General features: G+C 57.0%; 1 protein-coding gene across 1 annotated transcript; it reads left to right on the top strand.

Moving 5' to 3' along the window:
* Nucleotides 1–4,459: 4,459 nt before the first annotated feature.
* On the top strand, nucleotides 4,460–15,386 carry MYMK (myomaker, myoblast fusion factor). The gene is made up of 5 exons (XM_004048822.5): nucleotides 4,460–4,734; nucleotides 9,137–9,251; nucleotides 10,401–10,549; nucleotides 13,820–13,936; nucleotides 14,645–15,386. The coding sequence occupies exons 1-5, from the start codon at nucleotides 4,600–4,602 to the stop codon at nucleotides 14,792–14,794; spliced, it is 666 nt and encodes a 221-aa protein (XP_004048870.1). The 5' UTR covers nucleotides 4,460–4,599; the 3' UTR covers nucleotides 14,795–15,386.
* Nucleotides 15,387–20,701: the final 5,315 nt, after the last annotated feature.

The following is a 20,701-nucleotide window of genomic DNA, read 5'->3' as shown; positions in this document are numbered from 1 at the left end:
AGTGGCACTTGCCAGGCGTCATCCCACCGCCCTGCAAAGGGGAGCAGGTAACAGACGTGCAGCTCAGGCAAGCCCAGGTTCGAGCCCCAACCCCTCTCCCAGCTCCTGGGTCTCTGTAAATGGAAGATGGGTCTCCCCACTTCAGAGGGTGAGGAGTCCCTGGTTCACAGAACAGACATTAGAGAGCCCTTGCCAGAGGCCGGGCTGGCAGCTGAGCTATTCACATCTGTGCATTCTTCAGCCCGTGCAGCAACCCTGGGAGGTAGCCCCGCCCCAAGCTCTATTCTGCAGACGAGGACACTGAGGCTCCCAGGGCCAAGGGCACACAGAGGTCCCAGAGCTAGGATGGGCCAAGCCCTCCACCTGGCTCACTTGGCAGGTGTTCAGAAGCTGGGGGTGGTGAGCTGCTCATCTTCAGCCTGCAGCTGAGGATAATATCGGATTGCTCATTGCAGCCCTGGCCGCAGAGGCACACGCGAAGCCATGTCACGCTGCGCAGGGGAGGACCCTGGGTGGCAGTCCAGACAGGCATGGGGACCCCGAGGAGCAGGCAGAAAGCAGCAAAGCCCTGCCCTTCCCAACAGTTGTGGGGGAGCCTCCATGGGCCCCATGGAGAGCCCAGGCACAAGGACTGCTGTGCTCTGGGGTGACCCAGTGCTGTAGGTCAGGTGTTCAAAATGTAGAGGACGCAAATGCAGCAGCCGGCCAGCCCTCCTGGGCCGGGCAGACAGCTGTTGGGAGGTGGGAGCTGCCTGGCATTCCAGGCATTTCAGCGCCTCTATAAAGCAGGGGCGCTCCTGCGGCTGTGGGGGTGAGGAAAGGGGAGTGCAGGGCGGCCCTGCTCCCCAGCGTGGCCCAGGACCAGCCCGCTGTAGCCCACTGGGGCCTGCCATCTGCTGGGCAGAGGAGGGCTGCTGCCGTTCGCTGGGCCTCAGTCTCCTCCTCTGTAAAATGGGGAGAACAGAGGCCTCCACCCCACCTCCCGGCTGCTGGAAGGGCCCAACGAGACAGGTATGAAGAGTCTTTGGTACATGGCCAACGCTGACCAACCATCCATCCGTGGACATGATTGGTTTTCAAGACACACTCAGTGCCGTGGGGATTCTGAGCAGGGAGAGCCCACACCCCTCTGGGGGGTCAGGAGAAGCTGAGGCTACACAGGGAACCAGGGGAGGGTCTCCTGGCAGAAGGTCATGCAGAGGCCCAGAGTCTGGAGGGCATGTGGCTGTGGGGATCTGGTTTGGCTAAAGCCCAGAGCAGGTGGAGAGTAGGGTAGATGCTGGGGACTCCTGAATGGTGGGCTGGCAGGCAGGGGCCATGGGAGGCTTCAGGGTGAGAAGGAACAGGGGTGCCAGCTCACGTCTGTGCTGGCTCAGAGCCTGCCCAGGTTGAGCGGCTCCCGGCCTGGCCTAATCCTGTGCCCCCCACCCTGTGTCTCCTGGGGCAGCGACACCCCCAAGAGCAGCCGGTCTGGCTTTTCCACTCTGCCTCCCCCTCTCCCAGCTCCCCAGGCCAATCGCTTCCCCTGCTCCAGGGAGAACCGAGGGTCATTTCAGTCCTGTTCAGAGCTGGACGCCTTCCCCAAAGCCAGCTGGTCTGCGTCCAGGCGGCCAGGGCTCGGACGGGAGCCACACACATCCCGCCACCCCCCGGCCCACCTCCGTTCTGCACTCCACTGCCTCCCTCAGAGGGCAGCTCACATTCCAGCCCTTCTGCAGGGGCTCCTCAGGCTGCCCCAGGCCCAGCCACCTATCTCCCCCCTTTGGGACGTCCCTCCCGGCCCCCATTCTCCTTAATCGCTGCAACACATGTGCGGCTCCGCTCCCTTCTCCACCTCCTCCCCCTTCGCTTTTTCCCTTCCCCAAGCTTACAGCCCTGGCCCTGGAGTTTACAGCTGCAAAAAAACACACACACACACTCATGCACAAAACCAACTGTGGAATGTTTTCCTGCTTTCGAGCGGGGTTTATGGCTCCAGAGAGCTCTCTCCTCCACTGCCTCTCATAGCACCTGACATTGAATTGTATTTCCTCACCACTCTTTTTCGCTCTTACTGAAAGCTGGGCTAGGGGCTGGGGACAGGGGCCCAGTCTGAGCGGGAGCCGAGGGGCCGAGAGGTGAGGATCAAGGAGGATCAGGGCCCCTGCCGTGACAGGCTCACAGGGGATCGTGCGCCTCCCACCAGAGCCGCACACACAGCAGGCCTGGTTTTCCCATTTGGAGAGGGAACTGGGCTCCTCAGAGGCCAGACTGAAGTGTGCGGCAGCCCCGCCTCCTTGGACTTTCATTCATTCTTTTAACAAAGTCATTCATTCAGCCAGTGTGTGCTGAACACCACCATGTGCCAGGCTTGGGCGTCGGGGGTGGGGCAGGGAGCCAGCCGGCCAGAGCCCTGGGCCCTGGATCCTGCAGTCCAAGGGGGCCACAGCCCAGACAACCCAACACCAACATCTCAGCCAAGGTGGCGGGTCAGGAACGACGTGGCGTGCAGGGCACTGCGCGGAGCCCCTCAGCTTTCCTTGGGGGCCGGTGGGGGGCGGGTGCTGTTCATCACAGAAGCCTTCCCCACAGACAGGCTGTCTAGGCTGCAGGCAGAGGGAGCGAGGCATTAACCAGAACAGGCGGGGCAGGAAGTGCCTCCCTGCAGGGGAGGTGGGAGGCTGGAAGGAGAGGAGGCAGCGTCTGAGAGTGTGCATGGGGGCTGGGGGAACAGGTCTGGGCCATAGATGGCCTGGTGGTCTCTGTGAGCACTTGGACTTCACCCTTTGGGCTGTGGACGCCTCAGAAGAGTCTTAAGCAGGAGAATGAGACATATCAAGTCAGACGTTTCATTGCAAACAGCAGAAATGGGCTCCAGCCAACTTAAGAGAGATTTCTGGAAAGGTCTGTGGGAGCTCCCACATGGAGGGAAAGGTGGAACAGCCGGGCCTCACAAAGCAGGACTGGCCCAGCAGCCTCTCTTGGAGGGGCCAGTGTTGAGACGGTCCTTGGTCTTGCTGTCCCCAGATTCTAATTTCCAGGAGAACAAAGGTGCAGGAATACTACACTGGACACCACCCAGCAGCAACCGAAGGGACTGTCCATCAGTAGGACAGGGACAAATCGCACAGACATGACATTGTGAGCAAAAGAAGCCAGATCCAAAAAAGTCCATGGTCTATTTGTAGGAGTTCTAGGACAGGCAGTCAGGTACGGGGGCAGAAATCATACCAGTGGCTGCCTCTGCAGGGGGCTCACTGAAAGGGGCTCAAGAGAACATCCTGGGTGGTGAGGATGGACACTGTGCTGGTTACAAAGGTGCGTTTTCAGCAGACTATACAGGTGAAATCTGTGCGTTTTGTCCTATGTGAATTACATCACAATGAAAAAAGAGAATGGAAGTAAAAGCTGTTCTTTTGCTAACAACAAATCAATCAATCAATCCAGGGAAAGAGAGTCTGCCTGGGTAGCTCAGACCACACACACCCATCATTCCTTGGCCAGGGGATAGGGGGCACCCTGCCAGACAGCTCCCGCAAGACCTCTTACAACGAGGGAAGGTAATTTCCGGAAGGCCAGCCAAAGAACTGTTGTCAATAGACGAGGGAAGAAACACCGAGAGGGCAAGCACCGGCCTGGTGCTTGGAACACTAAAAGAGATGGCCCCGGGTTGTTTACTTACAATGTGAAACAGTGTAACCAATTAGAAAAGAACGTTAGTTTCATTAGTCTGGCCACCAAGGAAACCTGTGTGGGGCAAGAGCTGGCGAGTGAGAAGTATATGTGGGCTGGTAAGGTGGGAGATTTATCTACAAGGTCCTTTTAAGGATTAGAATTGGTGAAATCTTGGGTTCTCTCACCTCAGGCCACCCATGGACACGTGACTGAAGCAGCAGCATCCACCAGGCTTCTCATTCTGGGGAGAGGATCAGGATGGAAAATGTCTGGAAGGCAGGGATTGTTCTGTCGGGGACTTTTCCCCAAGGTTGTTGCCTCAGAGAAAAGAAATATGGTCTCCCTGAATCCTTGAATTAACTCCTCTGGCCTCAAAAAAAAAAAAAAAAAAAAAAAAAAAGAGAAGGCCGGGCGCCGTGGCTCATGCCTGCAATCCCAACACTTTGGGAGGCCGAGGTGGGCGGATCACCTGAGGTCAGGAGTTTGAGACCAGCCTGGCCAACATGGTGAAACCCTGTCTCTACTAAAAATACAAAAATTAGCTGGGTGTGGTGGCAGGCACCTGTCATCCCACCTATTCCAGAGGCTAAGGCAGGAGAATCTCTTGAACCTGGAAGGTGGAGGTTGCAGTGAGCCGAGATCACACCACTGCACTCCAGCCTGGGTGACAGGGCGAGGCTCTGTCTCAGAAAAAGAAAAGAAAAATCAGAGACAAATGCTGGTCACGTGGCATGTCAGCTGTTGGCCCTCTCCGTGTGTTACTCGACACGTGCACGCACATCCCCCGCCTCCGTCCAGGGCATTTAAACCCTCTCGTGGGTGCTCCCCGCAGCTGCCATCAGAGCCCTGCCCAAAGGGAGCTGGCCTTCCCACTTCGTGCTCCTGTGCTGGAGACCCGGGACACCAGCACCCTCCCCACCCCAGCCAGTGCTTTCCTCCTGGCCCATGGGGACGCTGGTGGCCAAGCTGCTCCTGCCCACCCTCAGCAGCCTGGCCTTCCTACCCACTGTCAGCATCGCGGCCAAGAGGCGGTTCCACATGGAGGCCATGGTCTACCTCTTCACCCTGTTCTTCGTGGCGGTGAGTCTGGGGGCTAGGAGGAAGTCCCACACAGGCCCCATCCTGGAGATAGAGGAGAGGCTCTCTGTCCACAGCGTTCTTGTATTGGGTGATGAGCAGAAGTGATTTGAAAATGAAACAGCAAGCCCAGGTGGGGTCTGGAGACTGAAGAGAGAGGACTAGGGGAGTCCCTTCCCCTATCTGGACCTCAGTTTTCCCATCTGTGCCAGGAAGTTGCTCTGGGATCACTGCCTGTGTGAGACCAAGCCTGGGGTGGAGCAGGGCCATTGAGTTGAGGATAAACCCTTCCAGCGTGCCCCTTTTCTCAGCTGCTAATCAAAGCCCCCACGGCTGCCCATGGGGCCACCTCCCCTCCCCACCTCTCTTCGAGCTCTACGATGGAGCAGAGATGAGTGGGGCAAGCCAGGCCTGGGAAGGGGTCTGCGGGGTTTAGGGAGTGTGAAGGTCTGGGTGAGTGAGTCTGATTCCAGAATCCTGGAGCTGCTCTGGTTCAGGAGGGCCTGCTGGTCTCTCCCTCTTCTGGGGCCTACTTCTCTCTCTGTGGGTCCGTCTTTCTCTTTCTATTTATGTGTCTGGCTGGCTGACTGTCTCCGCTCGCTCTCTCTCTGGCTCTCTCCTGCTCTCTGTTTCCTGGTACCTGTCATTGGGTGATCTTATCCGGCTTTCAGTGGAGCGCCCGGAACCCCATCTATCCTTGTTTCTGAGGCTGCTGTTTCTGGGACCCCTGTCTCCGCTGTCTTCTCTCTCTCTCTCTCTCTCTTTCTGGGTCTCTTTCACTCTGTGTTTCTCGTACTGGTTTTCTGTGTCTAGTTTTCTCTGTTTCTCTTTTTTTCCTTTCTCTCTCTGTCTGGTTCTCTTTTGATTTCTGGAACTCGATCCCCATGGAATTCACTCTCTCTAAAGCTCTTGGTCCCACCCTCACTGGTTTTAGTCACCTGACTCTCCATGTGTCTCTCTGGCTTTAGCTATCCACCTTCTCCAGCTTGTCTCTGTCTCTCTCTCTCTCCATCTATCTCTCTATCTACGCGTCCATCTACCTGTGATCTATTCGTCTATTACCGTCTCGCCATTCAGCCATCATTTACGTGTCTCGGTACCCCCTGCCTTCCTGCCTCTGGGTCTTTCCGACTTTCTCCGCTAACATGCCCTCACTCCTGGACTCCCACAAGTGGTGCCCCACCTCTTGCTCTCCCGAAGCCTTCCTTGCTCACCTTCCATCAGACCCCTCCTTCACTGACAGCCCAATCCCCAGCATGACACCTGCTCTGGGGAGGCAAGCGTCCCACTAGCCTCCTTCTTGGGGCAGTGCTGGGCCCAACCTGTGAAAACTCCACCTCCTCTCCCCAGACAGCCTCCTTCTCCAGCAGCAGGGCCTCTATGGGCAAGAATGCCAAGTGCATGTGAGTGCACAGAGGGAGTCCTGAGCGGGTGAGGCCCGTGAGCTCACACGTGTGTTTGCAAGCATGTATTCACATGTTATGCTTGTATCCTGAATTGGTCAAGTCCAATTTTGCCCGCAATGGCAGAAGCTGAGTGTGCACGTGTGGGCTGGGAGCGAGGCATTCCCTCCAGTGTGTGCCACTCCCAAGGGTGACAGTGGCCTGGGACAAGCTGGGTCCTTTGTGGAACCAGATGCCCTGGAGCTTCTGAGTCCACCTCGACCGCCAGTACCCAGGGCAGAGGACTCGGCTAGGCGCTCTGTGCACAGTGTCTGATTCAGCCTTTTCACCTTCCCCACAAGCCTAGGATCTTGATTCCCATTTGGCAGATGAAGAAACCAAATCCCAGAGAGACAGAGTCACTTGTGTCACTGTGACCATCAAGCTCTCCAGAGCTCCTGACTCACCCAAATGCCACTGCATTCGCTCCTCTGGGACTCCAGCCTGGGCTAGGGCTAGGAAGCCTCTTGGACAGATGAGAGACTGAGGCCCAGAGCAGAGCCAGGATTTCTCTGCAGGTCCCATGTCCTTAGCGCAGAGAGAAAAGCTGAGGTCTTGTTCTCAAGGCTCCTGTTAGACCTAGCCCAGCAAACCACAAGCACCCACCAGGCCACACCCCCCTGCCTGGGCCTAGGCTGGCCCCGCAGCTGCCTCTGCACTGGTCTCAGAGGCCCCACCCTGCCCCACCCAGAGTGGCAGGGGCAGCTGCCTCTCGTGACAAATGTCTTCTGAACTCAAAGCCACACTCAGTCCCTCCCAAAGTTCTGCCACCCGCATGGTGTCCCTTCCCTTCCAATCAGGCCCCTCCCGTGACAATCTCCATCTCTGTGCCGGACACCTTGCTATGGGTGCAAACCCCACGGAGACAGTGTGCTTGTTCCCACACAACAGAGGAGGCCCCCCGCCCCCGACAGCCACTCCCCTGAGTTCCCACTGGGAGCATCTGCAGAGTCAGACTCCCGAGCCTGAGCTCTGACCCACCAGGCCTTCAGCCGCACCCACCTCACCAGTGCCCCGGCTGGGCCAGGTCTGCCCCCTGCACTGCAGGATGGGAGGAAGTGGCCAGGTGCCAAGCACTGCTCTGTTTCACCTCTGTGGGCAGGCAGTGCTGCTCTGAAGTTTACTTTCCCCATCTGTCAAACAGAGCTAAGTTCCCACCATTGGGAGGAGCCAAGGGCCTAGTGGCAGAGGCTCTGGGTCCCCAGGGTGAGCTGGCTGTCCTTTAGAATTCTCAGAGCCTGGCGTCCCCCTCCCTGAACACATGCAGCAAGCACTCTATGCTGGGAGCCGTCCATGCAGCTGGGACCAGACAGAGCCATTCCTGCTCCTGACAGGGCAAGGGCACAGGCCTTATCAGAATCTCACAGTGAATGCCTTAATCACACATGACCATCTGTGCTACATTGAGGCACACAGACAGCAGGTGATGGGGCTGGGGTGGGGGATGGGAAGAAGCCAGGAGAACAGGAGAACAGCCTAGGGCCAGAGTCTTCCTCGCTCCTCTTTCCCACAGAGGTGTAAGCACCTTGATCAGGCCCCTCCTGAAGCTTCCCTGTCCCCAAGGTAAACAGTCATGTCCACCGCTGGTCACCCTCCTCTAGCCGCGTCTTTACCAGTCTCACTTCAAGAAAGGTGCACCACACAGAGCTCGGCATAGTCTTCTGGATGAGCCTGACAAGAACAGAGAGAAGCAGGACCGCCTCCTCCCTCATTTTAGATGCTGGATCTCTATTAATGCCTCCTAGGTGCACCGTCACTTTAGGCCGTGTACAATTGCCATCGGTAGAAGCACTCCACTTTGACCCCGAATTGCCTGTCCCCCAGATCACCCAGGGCCCCCGCTCCCTCTGTGCTGTCCCTGTCGCCTCCAGACACGGGCTGCTTTCCAGCACGCCTGCTCCTCCCGCTGAGCTGGGCTGACCAAGAGTCCACCGTGCTGTTTCCCAAGCTTGTTTGTGCCAGTTGAACCTGTCAAAATAATTATGTCATGTAATTAAATATTACCTAAAATGATGAAATGCGAATGCAAAAGGAGAGAGAGTTGTTTTCCGTAGAAAAGTAGTTGACTGCTTTGAAAACACTCCCTATAAGCCTTTTGCCTTAAAAATTGCCATGAAAGTGGGTGTTGGGGAGGCGACTACGAGAGTATAGGGCAGAGATGGATGAGCCTAGGGGGCTGTGTTCAGCTTCTGCAAGGGGGTCTCAGAGATCTTCGTCCACGTTGAGGCAACAGAAACCAGGAGCTGCAGCCCGGCTCTCAGTGTGGGCCCTGCCAGCCGCAGCAGTGCCACAGGGAATGTGTTCAAAATGCACATTTTCTACCCAACCCAGCCCTCCCTAATCAGCAACCCTAGGCAGGGCTCAGTAACCTGTGTCTAAACAAGGCCCCGGGGGTTCTGATGCCCACTCAAGCCTGAGAACGCTGCTGCGGTGTAGACCAGTCATCAGAGGGGTAATTTGTGCAAGAGAAGGCCCCAGGAGCCCCCGAAGAGCAAAGGAGCCCCCAGAGAGGCTCTGACCTCACATCTAAAGATTGGCGAGTGAACACGTAGCTGTGTGCTTCAAGGAAGCACAGATGCTGAAGATCCAGGGAGAGCCGTGTAAGGTCCCCCCCGGCGACCGCCCCACCTAAGCGGGCTTCACCTGAGTGACCACTCAGTCTCCGCCCAGTCCTGCCAGTGCAGATGAGTGAATTCTGCTGAGGTGACACTGAGTGAACCCTTGGCACACCCCAGCCCCTAAACACCTCGCTGGCATGTGCCACTTAATCCCCACAGGACCCTCTGCGGGAGTGCTCGGCAGTACCCCCATTTTTCAGATGGGGAGACTGAGGCACACAGGCATTAAGTGACTCGCCAAAGTGACTTCTCACAGCCAGCAAGTGACCTGGCACTCTGGGGGCCGTGGCTCGGGGACCAGCCCTGGCCTCTTTGTGCCGTGACCACCTGTGGGTTTTCCGGCAGCTCCACCATGCCTGCAATGGACCCGGCTTGTCTGTGCTGTGCTTCATGCGTCACGACATCCTGGAGTATTTCAGTGTCTACGGGACAGCCCTGAGCATGTGGGTCTCACTGATGGGTGAGTGGTCAACCCCTGCAGACAAGCCTTGCGGACAAGGACCGGCTCCCCAGTGTCCGCACACCCACCCTCAAACCAGTCCCGCTGCAGCCCTCCATCCCCACTCACTCCCAGCCCCAGGAATCTCTTCCCTTGTCTGGGTTTCAGGGTTGTGCTTAATCTATGAAAAAGAATATGCACCTCTTAAATGCCCTGATGCCGATTTTTGATATCCTTTTAAAATGACTCATTTAGTAAAAGCTTGTTGTGACACATTTCAACAGCAGAGGCATACAAAGGAAAAAGTGAAAGTGCTCCCTCCCGTCACTCCTTCCCTGGGAGGACCGCTGTTCACTGCTCAGGGGGTTGGCTTCCCAGACTGTCATACAAACATCCACACACACGGGTGATATCCAGCCTGCAAGACAGGACTGTTCATAAGCCCCCTGTCCCACCATGTTTTTTTCCACGTAACCGTTGTCTGTGGCAAGGTCCCCATGACCTGAGGCTCCTTGCCATCTAACCGGGCCTGTGAGGGGCTTCATTTCTTCTCTTGAATCTTAGTGTCTTTGTCCTGTGATCCTATGGGATAGATTCGATCCTATTCACTTTGCATAGTGATTATTGATTTTTAGCCACAGGGTCTCACTCTGTCACTCAGGCCAGAGTACAGTGGCACAAACACGGCTCACTGCAGCCTCGAACTCACAGCCTCAAGCCATCCTCCCACCTCAGCCTCCCAAGTAGCTGGGATGACAGGCATGCACCACGACACCCACTGAATTTTTTGTGGAGATGGGGGTCCCGCTATGTTGCCCAGGCCAGTCTTGAACTCCTGGTCTCAGACGATCCTCCTGCCTCGGCCTCCCAAAGCACTGGGATTGCAGACCTGAGCCACCACAACCAGCTGTGGTCTGTTTATTAAAACAAGGTGCTGGGAGCACAATCCAAGCTGTTGTGTCCATGGGGAAGCAGCAGGCTGCCTGTCCTCTCAAACTGGCTGGAATTCAGACCCCTCCATGACCAGGCTGGGCCTCAGGGTCTCGCTGGCTGAGGGGACACCGAGAGAGGGCATCTACAGGATGCCTCCTGGGGGCTGGGGGGTGGGGGGTAGCCAGGAGGAGCAAGAGAGACCACTCACCTCCCCCTGTGTCTCCCTGGCCCCTCCAGCACTGGCCGACTTCGACGAACCCAAGAGGTCAACATTTGTGATGTTCGGCGTCCTGACCATTGCTGTGCGGATCTACCATGACCGATGGGGCTACGGGGTGTACTCGGGCCCCATCGGCACAGCCATCCTCATCATTGCAGCAAAGTGGGTGCGTACTGCGCGAGCCTCGATGGACGGGGACCCAGGAGGCCCGTCACCTCTCCCCTGTCTGACTCCTCCTGCCTCGAATCTTCATTTACCTCCTGCCCTCATAGGCAAATGGGTGGATGCAGGAATTCAGCAAAAACACGTAGAAAATAGCCCTGAGGTGCTCCGGCTGTGTAGACTGTGTGTGACGCTTGTCTGTACTCACCAGCTCCAGACTGAGCCCAAGTTACCCAATGTCTCACCTCCACGCCCGTACCTGTAAAGCAGGTGTTGTCATTACAGCCCCCTGCCTGTCTCATGGGGTGGTTCAAAGACTCACTGAAATCAGGCACCTAAAGTCCTGGCATGGAGCCTGGCTTCCAATGTGCTCCACACATAAGAGCTATTTATTATCACTCTCATCATCACTCTTACTACCAGCTGCTTTAGAGATGCAACATCAACTTGGAAAATGGCCTGGGGTAATCTGGGAAGACTTCCTGGAGGGAGTGAGCCTCAAGCTTGGCTCTAGCCTGGAGGGAGAGTGTGGTATGAGAGTGAGGCAGCCTGGGCCAGACCTTCTAGCACAGACAGCCCCTTGCAGAGCAGCAAGGCCCTCACGTGGTCTTCAGTGCTCCCTGCTCTCTCCATCCTACCAAGACTCTCCTGGCTCAGGGACCAAACCCCACTCAAACTCGCCCAAGCTAAAAGGGATCTTAGGGAAAAATAGACCCCGGGCATCTCCTGGGACCCCAGAGCAGGAGGGAGCTCACCCTTGCAAGGGTCTCCCAGACCTGGGGGGCCAGCAGGCTTCAGCCTGAGCCTGCCCTCCAGGCCTGCAGCAGCCCAGGCACCGCCTGAACATCCCTCTGCTGCATTTCACCTCTTTGGAGTGGACCTGAAGTCTCAGGGTCAGCTTCAAGTGCCAAGAGAGGACCTGGCCTGGTCCAGCCCAGCCACACTGCCAGCCCCGGCCAGAGCCGCAGGACACCCAGCAACACAGAGGGCAGCTCTCAGTGCAGGAGGGCCCACGGCTGTGGGGAGAGCACTCGAGTTCTGGTGGGCAGCTTGCAAAGCCCGTCCCAATCCTCCCCACAGCCAAGGAGCACGGGACTGATTTGCCATTTGGCCTATGAAGGAACCAAAGCATGGAGGCCTCAGCAACTTAACAGGACGTCATGGCAGGGCAGTGGCGGGGCCAGAACTTGACTTCTTCTTTTTTTTTTTTTTTTTTTTTTGAGACGGAGTTTTGCTCTTGTCACCCAGGCTGGAGTGCAATGGCCCCCTCTTGGCTCACTGCAACCTCCGCCTCCCGGGTTGAAGCGATTCTCCTGTCTCAGCTTCCCGAGTAGCTGGGATTACAGGCACCTGCCATCACGCCCAGGTAATTTGTATATTTTTAGTAGCGATGGGGTTTCACCACATTGGCCCGGCTGGTCCTGAGCTCCTGACTTCAGGTAATCTGCCTGCCTCAGTCTCCCAAAGTGCTGGAATTACAGGCATGAGCCACCACGCCTGGCTGGACTTGACTTTTTGAGCAGGAGACAGAGGACCTGCTTTCTGTCTGCAACTTGAGGAAGCAGCGCTAACCCTGGGCTGACCCAGGAGGCCCCTGGGAGTCGCCTGGTGGGGAGAGAGGGAGCGCTGGGCATAAGTGGCCTGGACCAAGGTGGGTGGCAGGAAGGAGCGTGCTGGGGCCCTGGGTCCTGGCCACCCGCCTCTTGCCTCCTTCTGCCCCTGAAGATTGCTCCTCCCGCTGGTCTTGGCCAGGTCTGAACTGGGCTGAACTGTAATTGGCCAGAAGAGAATTCACGGGTGTGTTTCCCACCAAGAGCCACGAGACTGCCAAGGCCCTCAGGCTGCAGATCCAGCCACAGGAGCCCAAGACGGGCTGCCCGCCTCCCCGCATCTGGGGCTCAAATTGTTGTCTTCTAGACCATTTAGTATTGAGTTTATTTTGGATTTTCAAGGGCAATTGTTTCCTGGAATGAGGGTGGATTTTTCTCCCTGAGCCTCGTCCCCTCTTGGGAGGGGTTGGGCAATGGCAGCCCGGGAGGAAGAAGGAGGGAGGGTTGGGTGATGGCGCCCTTTCAATAGTGCCAGGCCCACTGTGTGACCTGGGGCAGGCACCTCTCTTCTCCCTGGTGTTACTACTGCAGGGCTGGCCAGAGGTGGGCTGGCAGCCTTGATCACCGCACCCAGGGTCACACGGTCCAGCTGTCTTCAGGCCACTGCACGACAGCAGGTGTTCAATTCCTTGTTGGCAATGGAATTCCAGAAGACAGAAAGCCGGGCATCAATTCATAATTCACTGGGTGGCAAAACCTGACCTGACCCAGCATAAGGCTCTTTGTGCTCTTTGCATAGGCCACTCAGCAATGGGTGCAGTTATGGGGTGCTGCCCCCACCCCCAGGGGCTTGTGCCACACACTGTGTGTCTAACAGTTGATCCCACTGAAATCTGAAGCCTCCTGAGTGCACCCCCATGGGCCTGGCCCCACTCCGAGGCCGCCATCACCCAACCCTCCCTCCTTCCTCCCCAACAAGACTGTCGTTCCCCAGCCCCTCCCAAGAGGGGACCAGGCTCAGGGAGAAAAATCCACCCTCATTCCAGGAAACAACTGCCCTTGAAAATCCCAAATAGACTCCATGTGAAGTGGCCTAGAAAACACAAGGCCGGCCCCAGGGATGTGGCCCCACACTTCCCGCATCTTCCTCGGAATGCAAACCCCTCTGTAAGTGGAAACGCCCACGTGAGCCTCCCTAAGCACTGGGACCTGAGAAGCAGTGCTGGCCAAGTTTGTCTAATGAAGAGTGAGATAGGTCCTTTAACTAGGAAAGCAAACGATGCTTGTCCGTGGCTCAGGGATCACCACAAGTACCACCCCCATGGGCCACACTGGGCTGGCAGGTCCCAAGTACTCCAGTACTTTCCTTGGTAAGCAATCATGGAGTCTAGTCCCCCCAGGGCTCCCCTCCAGGGAGGAGGAGACATGCGAGAGTGGCATTGTCACATCTCAAAGAGGCGGGAGGGCAGTGGGGTGTTCGTGGGGCACATGGCCCAGAGGCTTCCTTCCCAGCCATCCAGGCTGGGGTCTCTGCTGGGTCGCACCGTGAAGGGCCCTGTCCAGCAGAAGCCATCTGAGGCTGGGTGTGGCAGGAGGCTCAGGAGCCTCCTGCCGGGAGAGGGCTGGGGTGAGCCTGTGCAGGGCCAGCTCTCGGGCTGGTTTGGGGAGGGGCGTTCCCCAGTGCTGTGACCTAAAAGCTTTGCTGTGGCCTCCTATCCTCACAGCTACAGAAGATGAAGGAGAAGAAGGGCCTGTACCCAGACAAGAGCGTCTACACCCAGCAGATAGGCCCCGGCCTCTGCTTCGGGGCGCTGGCCCTGATGCTACGCTTCTTCTTTGAGGTACCAAGCCCAGCGGGGAGGTGTCCTGTGCCCCAGAGCCCACTCGGCATGGCTCTGCTCAGCTGGGATACCAGGGCTGTGCCCACGCTGGGGGGACTCTGACAGCCCCAGGCCAAAGTCTGGTATTAGTCCCTGCTCACTAGCCCCTCCCAGGGCTATGTCAGGGGCAATGCCGTCCCCGGCACCACCAGCACCATGGCCTGTGTGGACCTGGAGGTCACAGAGAGACCAAAGCTGGCTGCCTACAGACAGCTGGCATCTCAGACGGCAGCACAGCCTGGGAGACGCCTGGGGCAGGTGCCCGACACCTGGAGGAGGGAGGGAGGGAGGGGAGGAGACAGGGAAGGAAGGAGGGAGAAAGTGGAGGAGGGAGGGAGGAACAGGGGAAGAGGGATAAGGAGAGAAAAGAGGGGGAGATGGAGGGAGGGAGGGTAGGAGGGAGAGAAGGATGGAGGAAGAGAAGGACAGCAGAGAGAAGGGATGGGGAAGAAGGAAGGAGTGCAGCCTGGAGGATGGCACAGGCCCTCACTGCTCTGGGGTTAGGTGGAGAGAAAGACCACCATGAGCGCAACCGTGGGGGACGCTTCCTGCAGGTGTCCCAGTGCCCTGGCAGAGGCGGGGGGCCTGAAGGGGCTCTGCTGGGTCTTGGAGAGGGAGGAGCCTCGGGGAGGTGGCTGAGGCCCCAGACTGACCGCTTGCCCCCCGCAGGACTGGGACTACACTTATGTCCACAGCTTCTACCACTGTGCCCTGGCTATGTCCTTTGTTCTGCTGCTGCCCAAGGTCAACAAGAAGGCTGGATCCCCGGGGACCCCGGCCAAGCTGGACTGCTCCACCCTGTGCTGTGCTTGTGTCTGATGCTGTGCCCAGCCCGGCTCTGAGCCCGTGCCCTCCCCAGCTCACACTTGGCCAGAGTCCCAGACAGTTTCTCCTCCTGCAGCTCCTGCTGTCCTTCCCTGCCCTGGAGCATCCAGGAGAAACATCTCTTCCATACCCTGAGAGGTTCCCGGGGGTCTGTGAAGGGCCCACCGTGCTGCACTAAATGCTTCTTAAGAACCTGCTTATTCCCTTGTGACGGGGTACGCAGGACCAAGCTGGAAAGATAAGAATGTTCTCCTCCCAGGCCTTGTCACAACCCATTGGCGTGTCTGGTGGAGCCCTAGGTCTGGCATCTGCCCACCCCACTGCTGGCCAGGAGCCCAGGTGTCCCAGCCAGGTGCCAGCCATGACGCGGGGGGGGGGCTTCCATGTCTTCAGTTTTCTCCTGGAAACTGCTATCACTATCTCTGTCCTGTGTCCTCAGGCTCCGAGCGACCCCATTTAGGAAGCTGGGGCCAGCGGGGCCAGCTGGATCCCTGGCCCAGGTCACTCTGGCCCCACCCCTCCCACTGGGTCCCTGAATCAAGCCGTTTTCATTATTATAACCAATAAGAAGTGCCTCAATGTATCAACCTCACTGCGTCCCAGACACTTTATATACATCCTAACCCTTAAAACAAGACTCAGCCAAGCGTCATCCCTCCCACCCCAGCCGCTTGTTCAGGGCCCGGAGCGGGGGCTGCCCCTCTAGAGTGGTTGGTGTGGGAGGTGTGAGCTCCGCTTCTGGCCCTCAGCACCCGCATGCTGGCTTTTAGCCCTGCACGCCGTCCCCAGCGTGGAAAGGTGATGGGTTTGGGGGCAGTACCCGTGAGCAGAGGCTGCAGGGCCCAAATGCTGGGCTCCCTCGGCCGGGCCTCCCTGCTGCGCCATGGGCGGTGCTGTCTGTGAAGGACTGCGGGGGTGGTGGCAGCAGGTCCCAGACATCACCTCACAACCTGCGTCCCCCGGCACCCAGCGATTCCAGGCCCATCTGTCAGGCAGGAAGTTACCTACACCTGTCTGGGGCCTGTTTGTGTTTCCAGACGGTGCCACCGGCTTGGGAGTGGTTGCCCAGGTCCACTGCCCATGGAAAGAGGGCGGTTATTTGTCCTAGAGTCACCCCCTGCTCGCCTCCAGGGCTGGGAGAGAGCTGTCTCCACTCCTGGGCTGGGGACAGGGTGGCCCTCTAGGCCCCTCCCCCATAGGGTCGCTCTGACACCCTGGCCTGGCGGCCCCATCTGCTGCCCTCCCTGATGGCCTGGCATCCCCCAAGTCTCAGGGGCCCCTGGCCTGCCCCTTCCTCACTTGGCGTCCCTCCTGGCCTCGAAGGGCAGGCATAGAGGACAGCCAAGCTCAGCCCTTTCCTGGCCCCGGAGTCTTTGAATGCAGAGCAGCCCAAGGCTGGCACCCTCTCCCCAGCTCTCAGGGTATGAGCAAGCTAAGGCTCCAGCATCCAGGGCTCCAAGCCCATCCACCCAACAGGGGAACTGGAACATGTCCTACGTGTCCCCATCATAGGGCTGAAGACACCCAACTTCTAAGCCCTGACCTGGGGTTGAGGGACAGGCATGGCACTGCCTCTGTACGCTTCCAGTCCACCTGAGGAGGTGCACACATGTCTGCACACACACCACACATACACACATGCACATGCACACATGTACACACCCCATACACCACACGCACACCACACACAGACGCACATGCACACATTACACACTCCATACACCACACATATACACAGGCATGTGTACACATCTACACACTCCATACACCACACACACCACACACACACGCACATGCACACATCTACACACTCCATACACCACACACCACACACACACATGCACACATGGATACACTCCATACACACACCACACATACACACACATGTGCACACATGTACACACTCCATACACCACACACAACACACATACACACACGTGCACACATGTACACACTCCATACACCACACACACCACACATACACATGCACACATGTACACTCTCCACACATCACACACACACCACACATATGTGCACGTGCATGCATGTACACACTCCATACACCACACACCCCCACACAGATGCACACACATGTGCACACACATACTCCATAAACCACAATACACACACGCACATGCACACATGTACACACTCCATACACCACACACACCACACATACACACTCCATAAACCACACATACACACATGAATGTGCACACATATACACACTCCATACACCACACATACACCACACATACACATGCACACATGTACACACTCCATATGTCACACACACGTGTGTGCACATGTACACCATACACCACACACCACACGTACACACTTGTGCACACGTGTACACACTCCATACACCACACACACCACACATGCACACACACGTGCACACATATACACAGTCCATACACCACACACACCACACATACATGCACGTGCATACATATACACACTCCATACACCACACATACCCCACACATACACACACGTGCACACATATACACACTCCATAAACCACACACACCACACATACACGCACATGCACACATGTACACACTCCATATGCCACACACACCACACATACACACATGCACGTGCACATGTACACACTCCATACATCACACACACCACACATACATGCACATACACACATATACACACTCCATACGCCACACACACACCACACATGCACACACACGTGCACACATGTACACACTCCATACACCACACACACACCACATACAAGCATGTGCACACATGTACACACTCCATACACCACACACCACACATACACACATGTGCACACATGTACGCACTCCATACACCACACATACACGCATGTGCACACATGCACGCACTCCACACACCACACGTACACACACGTGCACACGTGCACACTGCATACACCACACACACTACACACACACTACACATACACGCATGTGCACCCATGTACACACTCCATACATACACACACCACACATACATGCACGTGCACACATGTATGCTTTCCATACACCACACACACGTACACACATGTGCACACATGTACACACTGCATACACCACACACACACCACATATGCGCATGTGCACACATGTATGCACTCCATACACCATAAACACACCACACATACATGCACGTGCACACATGTATACATTCCATACACCACACACACACCACACATACATACACATGCACACACACACTCCATAAACCACACATACACACATGCAGTGCACACATATACACACTCCATACACCACACATACATGCACATGCATGCATGTACACACTCCATACATCACATACACACACGTGCACATATATACACACTCCATACACCACACACCACACACACACGCACATGCACACACGTACACGCTCCATAAACCACACATACACGTGCACACATATACACACTCCATACACCACACACACCACACATACACATGCACACATGTACACATGCCATACACCACACATACACACACACGTGCACATATATACACACTCCATACACCACACATACACACACACGTGCACACACATACACCCTCCATAAACTACACATACACACCACACATACACACACGCACGTGCACACATGTACACACTTCATACACCACACACACACACACGCTACATGCACTGGGAAAAGACGGGGTGTCCTTGAATCAGCATCTTCCCCTCTGGACCCGTGTGGAGACCACATGAGCCTCACACCAGGCATTGTAGGGGACAGGCTCTGGGGACCCCGCAGCTGGAGAGCCCTGGACATCCCTGCAGAAGCAGGCACCTGCACGGTGGCCGCCCCACCTCCCTCCCCACCACAGCAAGCAGCCAGCACCCCCCTTCCCGCTTTGCAGCAGCAGCACATGGAAAGTTGGAGGCGGCAGGCCACTCCGAACAGGGCGGCGGCGAGGGCCCTGCCAAGCGCGAAGGGCCACACTGGCAGGCTCCTCACTGCAGCGATTTACGAAGGCCGTCCAGAGCTTGGCCAAGTCTGTAAGTCACGGACAATTAGGAGGCGCGCTCCAGCCCTCAGTCCCTGCCCACCACTGCAGGATCCCGGGCTCCAGGCCCAGCCTCGACCCTCCTGACAGGGGCAGGCCCCTCCCCTTCACAGGCGACCCCTCGGGGGCCCCAGGCCACAGTCCTGAGCCCACTTTGCCAATAAGGACTCCGAGGGCCAGGGACGTCAGACAGCTCGGGACAGTGGCTGCTGGGTGGGAGACGGTGCCAGGGTCTTGCCAGTCCCCCCAGCTGTGTCTCCCTCCCATGGCCTCAGGCACCACGGCCCACTTTGACATCTTGGGGGCTCTGACCAGGGAGCCAGGTAGGGAGCACCCAGGAGGGGCCACCCTACTCCCTTGACACCCAGAATGGTCACCCCAACGCTGCAAGATAACAAGAAAATGGCCTGCAGATGCAAACACCTCTGAATCCCTATGTCTGCCAGCCCCGAGGGCGTCGTGTCCCTGGAATCTGAGAAAGGGCCTCCAAGGCCGCCCCAGCCAGAACTCCCTCTCCCCAGCCCTGATCGGGAGACCCAGGGACTGTGGGTTCAGTGCTTGGAAAAGTAGTTCTAGATGTCACTAGGAGTCCCCAAATAGCACTGGCCGAGAGGACTTGCTTTAGCAGTGGGGACACTCTGGGCTACCCAACACGCCTGGTGCCTGGGCATCTGCAACGTAGCTGGTACAACCCAGAACTTGGATCTTTAAATGTTATCCTCATTTTAAATAATTTAAGTTCGAATAGTCACATGGGTCCGGCCAGGTGCAGTGGTTCACGCCTGTAATCCAAGCACTTTGGGAGGCCAAGGTGCGCGGATCACGAGGTCAGGAGATCAAGACCATCCTGGCTAACACGGTGAAACCCCGTCTCTACTAAAAATACAAAAAAAAAAAAGTCACATGGGTGGCGTTGCAGATGAAATACAGGACGCCCAGTTGCGTTTCAATTTCAGATCTATAGCAGACGATCATGCAGCATAAGCGTGCCCCGTGAGCTATTGGAGAGACACTTGCGTGAGACACGCCTATACCAAAAAATGATTCATCGTGTATCTGAAATCGAGTTTATCCCAGAGTGTTCTGTTTGATCGGGCAGCCCTGTCCATGTGGCTGGTGGTTACTGCATAGGACGGTGCATCTGCTGGAAGCAAAAGGGATGGGACAGCTCTGAGGACTCTTGGTGGCTGAATGACCATGTGCTCCCACAGCTGGATCATTTCCCACTCTGGGGGGATGGGTGGGCACACACCCAGCAACAGCCTCCCCGAGCCTGGGAGCAGAAGCAGCCTGGGCCCCACCCATCCCAGTGCCAGGGTCAGCCACGCCCCAGCCCCACACCCCGGCCCCGACCTGCCCACGCCTGTGCCCCGTGCTGGGGCACACACCACACCCCCTCCTGGCACACACCACACCCCCTCCTGGCACACATAGCAGGAGCCCAGCTCAGGGGAGAGTGCTGCACACCTCAGGCAGCACCAACGCGGAGACGTATTCTAAACACTTAACAGCAACGTAAACAAAACAGGCTGTTGTAGCAGCCACCTGCAGCTCCCCGCAGCTCGTGCGAGGCTGGCATGGCACGGGGCAGTGCCCCCTGCCAAGCCGTCCTCTGTTTGCACAAGTGGAGGCGTTTTTGTCTAAGGGCAGTCTGTGTGCTGTGGCCTTTGTCGTGTCTGCTACTGAAATTTCCTGTCTCTGTTATTCTCTTCTCCAGTAAGATGATCTGAAACCCAAAACTTTTATTGCCCCTTTTAAAAAGGCTTTACAGCTCCCCATCTACTTCATAGACTGCCCTGCTCTCGGGGCTGGGATTGTAGTTAGGGCAAGCACGCTGGACGCCGGGAAAGGAATTCACCCTGGTCTCAGCCGC

The sequence above is a fragment of the Gorilla gorilla genome, chromosome 13 (assembly GCF_029281585.2).
Source record: "Gorilla gorilla gorilla isolate KB3781 chromosome 13, NHGRI_mGorGor1-v2.1_pri, whole genome shotgun sequence".
In the NCBI taxonomy this organism is placed as follows: Eukaryota; Metazoa; Chordata; class Mammalia; order Primates; family Hominidae; genus Gorilla; species Gorilla gorilla.
The sequence above is the reverse complement of the archived record's forward strand: the minus strand, read 5'-3'. Positions and strand labels throughout refer to the sequence as shown.

What these genes read in the sequence shown, in the direction of transcription:
- MYMK (XM_004048822.5), top strand. Translation starts at nt 4,600, where the DNA reads ATGGGGACGCTGGTGGCCAAGCTGCTCCTGCCCACCCTCAGCAGCCTG. An exon ending in TCACCCTGTTCTTCGTGGCG is followed by an intron (nt 4,735 to 9,136) that starts GTGAGTCTGGGG and finishes GTTTTCCGGCAG; the next exon opens with CTCCACCATGCCTGCAATGG. An exon ending in TGCTACGCTTCTTCTTTGAG is followed by an intron (nt 13,937 to 14,644) that starts GTACCAAGCCCA and finishes TGCCCCCCGCAG; the next exon opens with GACTGGGACTACACTTATGT.